Raw genomic sequence first — 7,387 nt, forward strand, 5'->3', positions numbered from 1 at the left:
ATTATACAAATATTGAATGCTTCGAGTGGTGTAGTAAAACTAGCCTCCCGAGGTGATCCATGGACATTCTATTTTCCCGAGGCGTAGCCGAGGGAAAATAGAATGGTCCATGGATCACCGAGGGAGGCTAGTTTTACTTCACTACGAGATAAAGCATTCAATATTTGTTTTATAACACTTCACCCACAGATTCTGCTTGATTTTAATATTTTAAATTATCTTAATCTGAACACAGTTGAAATAAACTTCAATTTCGATACAAAATTGGTGGAAAATGTATTTCTGTCTTCCAAACTACCCCTTCACGAAATGTTCGAACCCAAGTCTGTGGCGCGCTCTCTTTGGAACAATACGCGCTACGCGCACACCAGCATCCATTTGCACACAAATACCGCGCCGTGGAAATAGTTATTTGGTTGCTATTGGTATGGTACTTTGGTTGCTATGCGCATAGTACTTTTGGCCGTGCACAGAAAGATAGCAAAATTAGAAAGTAACATGTGACTCGCTCTCGGCCAATCAAGACACAGAATCTGTGGGTGAGGTGTTATAAATTCAACTATTTACCACCAACTGTTTACCCCATAAGTCCATTGTTTATTTTCTTTTAGCTGGCGTTGAACGATATTCCCATAAACCTGTCAACCTCATTGTTGACAAACGTTAAATTAGTTAAGTTAAATACTGATATTTTTACCCTATTAAATGCTTGCTGTTGAACCTTTGTGAAAAATTTCAGGGTCATAAGATTTAGTCCGAAATTCAAAACCGGTGGCGTCCGGAAACTGGGCCCAATATCGGCCGCTTGTTCCCTAGTATTACGCACTTGTTGACATTAATAACAAGAGTTGACAGAATCTGATAAACCATTATTATACCTCCAATAACATTTTGTCGAAAAATTACTTCTATTTTTTTTCTAGGGCGCATTCTTCAAGGGTTCTTTTGTGTATATATCTTCAATATAAAGATCGAACAAAGCGGATCATCTTTTAAAGTTGGGAGCCCTTATGTCAAGTGTTCGTGCTATTAAATGTCATGTGCACTTTAAAGCGATTAGCGCCTTTTTTTAGGTAAACGAAGAAACCATGTGATAAAGCTTTCACAAAGCTCCAGGTGTTTTTTCATAAGTAGGCCTAGTGGGATTTTTCACTTAAAAAGCACTCAGAAATTGGAGACAACTTTTCAATGTCATGGCTTTTAAAAAAATGACACGTACAGATACACTGAAAAAGAGAGGGAAAGAAATTGAAAGCAAAGAATTTCGAAAATCTTACCAAGGCATCCCGCCCGCCGTCGCCCGGATGAAATCACGGTTGGAATTTTTTATGGGTGGGTGGCTTAGAAATCTCCGTTCCTCCTCCCTCCTTCATTAGGTTCATTTTCTTCTAGCAGCGGAGGCCGTGAGTGTTCATACATCCATGGTTTGAAAAGAATTCTTTGTTGACATAAAAGGAAGAGGAAAACATTTCTTTGGTGAAGCTTAGATAAGCAAGCTTGGATTCGAAAACAAGTTTGGCCGCACCACGCCACTAAGTATAGACAGCGCCCTCTATTGAGCTTTGTTAAACATGCACGGCTGAGAAACCCCCAAAAAATGGCGTTTTTTGAGGACGATGAAGTGATTGAAATTTGCAGTTCAGACAGTGAAAGTCTCGAACCAGACGAGCCTCAAAGGGAAGATGGACTTCGTTTATTACGCGAGGTATGCCTCCGCTCATTAGAGGAAAAATTAATCAATAATATAGGTTATTTCTGTAGGAAATCAGAGAGGCTGAGAGGTCTTTCAGTTTCATGATTGATTGACAGTCACGTGACAATGTCTGTTGTGTTGTGTTGGCATATAGCATAGCACTAGCAATGTCATTGTCATTTTTATTTGGGGGGGGGGGGATTTTGGTGCTTTTCAGGGTGATACATGCGCACAATTGAACAAAAGGCACCCATTAGGCGAAGTAAAATAAAAACATGTTTCTCGTCCCCACCCGCTTCCTTTTTGGAGGCCGCCTGGATTTTTTTTTTGATTTTTTATTTCTTAAAAATGCAGTAAAAAAATACCAAATTAGTCCACAAGTTCATCAGAAAATAAATACTTGCAAAATATGTGACCAATACAACTCTAAATGACACTGTAGATATGTTCAGTTCTCTTGTCCAACTTGTCTTTCATTTTAAAATTGTCTTTGAACAGTGGAAACACCAACGGTTGCAGGAAATTTTAAAATGGCGGCCATTTTCAAAAAAAATAAAAAATAAAAACGCCCCGATTGAAAAAGAATGATTTGAATTTACATTATTCATTTCTAAAACAACATTTAATTCCTAATGACAGTTATAAGTAGAATTTTTAGTGTATGAGTTTTGTCAATTTTACATTTGAATTCAAATGTCTAAAGATTTTGTACAAGGAAAGTATTTTAAGGTATTGGGGAAACTGGTCTTAATAAGTTAATATGTCAAATTATTGAAATATTAAACATTTTCATTAACGTTAAAAATGGACTAGAATTAGTTAATCAGTGAAGAAGTGGCATAACGGACTCCCCTTAAAGAAGTTACAAATGTTGATTTACTTTTAATATGAAACAGTTTGTTCTCTTTTGTATCCCTAGTTCATGGCAGTGTGCAAGCCACTACTCAAGTCAAACCAACAAAAGTCCATCGCCAAACTGCTCACAGACAAATTTAACGAGGCAAAGGAGTCCTACACTCAATCCGAAGACTTCAGGTGTTTCATGCGGGAGCACATTTCTGATTTGCAGTTGAAACGGAGGTCTGTTTATGTTCACATTCAGGATGTGAAGGCGGCGCTGATGCGCGCATCCAACTCTAAAAGAGTTCAGTTGACGACCCTAGAGGTCGAGAAGGCGGAAGATGCAAAACCAGCTGCCAAGGAAGAAGTTGCGGAGAAAGCATCACAAGAAGATGAGGACGTTTCCAAGAACGGGAGAGCTTATGCTAAGATAGACACAAAACTGGCTGCTCAGGAAAAAGTTGAGCAGAGAGTAGATCGACAAGAGAATGAGGACATTGTCGAGAATGTAAGAGCTGATAAGATGGATGCAAAACCAGCTCTTAAGGAAGATAAGAGAGCAGATCCACAAGTGGACGAGGATGTTACCAAGAATGGTAGTGCTGATGAGATGGAAGTGAATCCTGTTGTGACAGAGGAAGTTCAAGAAAGGGTATATCAGCAAGATAACAAGGACATTGCCAAGAATGGAAGGGATGATGAGGCAGTAGTAAAACCAGCTAATCGGGATGATGATGTGGAGAGAGAAGATCCACAAGCGGTTGAAGATGATGCCAGAAAAGGAAGAGCTGATGGTCCGGAAGTGGGGATTGCCCAAGAAACGTACGCCCAGTCTGAGGATCTCCTGATGACTTGTGAGACCGTCACAAGTGATCATGCAGCTGACGACAATGCTCTGAAGGAGGAGAAATCTTTCAAGGAGTCTAAGAGTGCAGGCCTGGATGCCATTGCTAGGCCTTCTACAAATTCTCTAAGAGATGATTCTATCAAGATGCTGGAAGTTGGAGCAAGTTCATCCGAGGTGCCTGAAGCTAAACACAGCGATAGGAAGAGTAAAGGCAAAGACAAGGGCAAGGGATCACAGAAACAGATTCGGAAACTGGAGAAGGTGTTGAACAATTTGGACAAGGCCATTAAGAAACTCCAAGAAAGGGAACTCACCTTGGATGAGATGGATGAGAGTGACTCCACCCACATCCAGGAGTACCAGCTTAGGAGACGCTTCGTCAAGGTCTACACCATGCTCTGCGAGTTGAACGGTTGCTCCTCAACCACGGGACGTGTCATCGAGCAGAGGGTGAGATACGAGGGGACCCGCTTCCCCGAGATCAACAGGAGGCTGGAGAAGTTGGTCAACAAGAAGGACTTCTTCCCGGACTTCCCGGACATCCACAAGGCTGTTTTGAGGACCAACAAGAAGAAGGACCTTGGATTAGACATGCGGAAGGTCCGGAGCATCGCGAGAGAAGCCTTCGAGGACCTCGGCGGGAAACTGCAGAAGCGGCGCCAGCAGGACTTCATTCTAAACTTCAGCGCCCACTCCACGCTGGACTTCATCAACGCCAGAGACTCAGCCGACAAGGACCCAGAGCTGAAACAGAAACTGATTGAGAACAGAACGCTAGCCAAGCAGAACCTTCGGCAGGTGGAGGACAGTTTTGTTAAGAAGCAAGAGGAATGTGAAAAGAAGGGAGAGAGCCTGGAGGCTTCCGAACACTCGGATTCGGATGCACCTCCGGACCAGCCCTCCGAGGACGAAGAAGAGGAAGCTGAACCAGCTTCCAAAAAACCCAGACTGGATCCAGACAAACATCTCAGCAGCAATGAAGAAAACAGCGGCAAAGAGAGCGCAGATGAAGACTCAACTGACCACAGACAATTCTTTGAAACAGACAACCAAGAGATGATGGATATCCAAGCCACAGACCTATCAACTTTCGACAAGATCTCAGCTCCAAAGACAAACACCCTTACCAGAAACCCTCACCCGAAAAATGTGCGTGTATGTACTTTCTCCAACGGACATTTCAACGCAAACAACAGCTCTTCCAAAATTGCGCAAACAGTCTCTGCGTCGACTTGGAACGAGCGCAATCTACTCAGTTTTGACACTCCCGAGCAGGCCGTGAAATCCCTCAAGTTTGATCAGCCGGCCCTGCCATCCCCGTCCTTGCCTCTCGTTATTACCAACGTCTGCAGTCTGTCCGAACATTCAGGGTTTTTTCCAGGGCCAGATAATAAGGACTGGGATGAAGACAAGGCCACCATAGCCAGAGTCGTCGATGACGGAAAAGGTGGTATTCTGATTAGCCCACCAAGCCAGCAGAGGATCATGGTAGTCAAGTCGGGGAAAAGTGGTAAGAAAAAAAAATCATGCACTGTTCAGAATAGTTAGTTGTGAAAGTCATATGAGGATCATATCTTTAGTCCACCCAACAACAATATTAAGTCAAACGCGGTAGACCATAATTTTAAGCAAACAAAAATATGTCTACAAAACAATGTCCACAAAACATGTTCTGATCCCTTCAAAACAGAAAAAAAATGCTCCAAAAGTCATCAATCCGTGTTGCTTTATTTGAATGGATTTACTTTTGAACTTGGTACCAGAGGAAGTGACATTGGCTTTGTGATTGTGATATATTTCTTTTTTGCTTTACTCAGTCAAGCTGCAGACATCCACCCCTATCACGCTCAGCTTTGAGGATGCTGAGACAAAGCCCAGCACACAGCGCCCCAGCAGGGGGATGTCTGTCCCCACGCCCTCCCCACCCCCGTCAGTCACAAGCACCCGGCCTGAACTGGACGCCAGCCCCGAAGTCGAAGAGGTGGTGGACGAGAGGGATGACACCCCTGTCTTGCAGACAGAAAAGCGGCTTGAGGTCGCAACTACATCCCTAGCACACAACAGGCGGGTCACCTCTGCGCAGTGCCAGAACAGTACCCACACTGCACGGGTCAATCAGAGTGTAGTCTCCGACACCAGCAGACAATCCCGTAGCGGCTTCGTCCGCTGTAACCACTGTATGCAGACTTGGAAGGAGACTGAATGGTGCAAGCATTTCTGTGCGCAGTCCAGGCGGGTCAGTCACAACAACGTGCAGTCATACCCGCCCAAACCCAAAGTGAGAACTAGCTTGTTTGTGTACAAGCCAGACAAATCCATTTCGGCACCTAATCCACAAGCTATGATGAACAGCTCAGGTCCTTTTCGCAACATGAATACCCCATCAAAGCCACAGTCGGCCCAGGATAAAGTATTCAACTTATATTCAAATTTTCCCAAAGGTAAAACGTCCCCAAAATGGCAGCCTAGTCCTCGGCGGCTAAACTTGCCGAGCAGACTAGAATTGCAGGACAGAGCACGTCCCCGACAACCGACTTATACTAAACCTGTGCCATCGACCAACGCGAACAATGAGGACTCAGAGGTGGTAGTCATCAGTGACTCAGAAGTGGAAACCAGTGAAGAGAGTGGGAACCGGGCAGAATCGTTCGACGTCATATGCATATCGGACTCTGATTAGAACTTGCAGTTTTGTCTAGGTTTCAAAAATGCATCTGGAGTTGAGTTCATCACAACTATTGCAAGTCCATCACAAATCAAATCACAAGTGCATCACAAGTCCATCACAAGTCCATCACAAGTCAAATCATAAGTCCATCACAAGTCCCTCACAAGTCCATCACAAGTCCGTCACAAGTCAAATCACAAGTCCGTCACAAGTCAAATCACAAGTTCGTCACTAGTCAAACAAATTGCAAGACTTATGTCTATCACAAGTCAATCACAAGTCCGTCACAAGTCAAATCACAAGTCTGTCACAAGTCAAATCACAAGTTCGTCACTAGTCAAACAAATTGCAAGACTTATGTCTATCACAAGTCAAACCACAACTTGTCACAAGTAAGAATACAACGTAAGTTGATGAACAATGACTAAGGAATGCCTTTGCCAAAACCCATTTGAATAGCTTGTGAGATGAATTGGGACTGGAGGACTTGTGATGGACTTGCAGGGACTTGTGACAGACTCAACTACCTCCCTGATGGACTTGTTGAAACTTGGCTACAATATTTGACTCAACATGTACAGTTACACACTAAAATCTGAAAACTGGAAATGTATTGTTTAAAGTTCGTGTTCTCCTTTTTTTCTTGCCCATAACGTGCTTACAGCACCAGCGTAAATTTGGCAAAAACTAATCACATATAGATTTGGTTTACCGATAATTTAACCGACTTGTCAATCAATTTATTTTGTAGATTGATTGATTGACAAGGAACATGAAGCATATCTGTGACAAAATGAGCTCAAAGTTACTAGACTCACAAATGAAGATGTGCATGTTTATTTCTTCATTTCACAAAAGAGCATAATGTAAATGTGAAAACAAAATAATTTACTTTCCGTCTTAGACGATGTTTTTGTCGTGGTACTTGCGATGGATCACAAGTCCTTCAGGCCAGTCACAGATCCTGTCCCAAGTCAGTCGCAAGCATGGGCGTCGCCAGGATTTTTTCTAGAGGGGGGGCAAACAATTTTTTTTTGCCAAACAATGCTTTTATTTCTCAACACATTCTCGATTTTTCAGTTTTAGAGGGGGGCAGTGACATTTTGCCCCCCCCCCCAACACATTAAATTTACACCACTTTGTCTTCGCGCCTCTTTTTTTTTTTTTTCCCTTCCTTTTTTTTGCTTTTCCAGGGGGGGGGGCAAGTGCCTCCCCCCTTGCCCCCCCTCACGACGCCCATGGTCACAAGCTATTATAAGGCCAAAAAAATTGTTCTGCTTCCAGTTTCCCTACCTACCATATTCTGACAGCCCCTGCCCTCATTTTTTTATGAGAAAAA

At 43.2% G+C, this 7,387-nt stretch overlaps 1 protein-coding gene across 1 annotated transcript; it reads left to right on the forward strand.

Moving 5' to 3' along the window:
* Nucleotides 1–1,338: 1,338 nt before the first annotated feature.
* LOC119720551 lies at nt 1,339–7,025 on the forward strand. Its single transcript, XM_038190260.1, has 3 exons — nt 1,339–1,705; nt 2,613–4,890; nt 5,198–7,025. The coding sequence occupies exons 1-3, from the start codon at nt 1,598–1,600 to the stop codon at nt 6,058–6,060; spliced, it is 3,249 nt and encodes a 1,082-aa protein (XP_038046188.1). The 5' UTR covers nt 1,339–1,597; the 3' UTR covers nt 6,061–7,025.
* Nucleotides 7,026–7,387: the final 362 nt, after the last annotated feature.

This window comes from Patiria miniata, unplaced genomic scaffold (genome assembly GCF_015706575.1).
Source record: "Patiria miniata isolate m_02_andy unplaced genomic scaffold, ASM1570657v1 HiC_scaffold_9, whole genome shotgun sequence".
Taxonomy (NCBI): Eukaryota; Metazoa; Echinodermata; class Asteroidea; order Valvatida; family Asterinidae; genus Patiria; species Patiria miniata.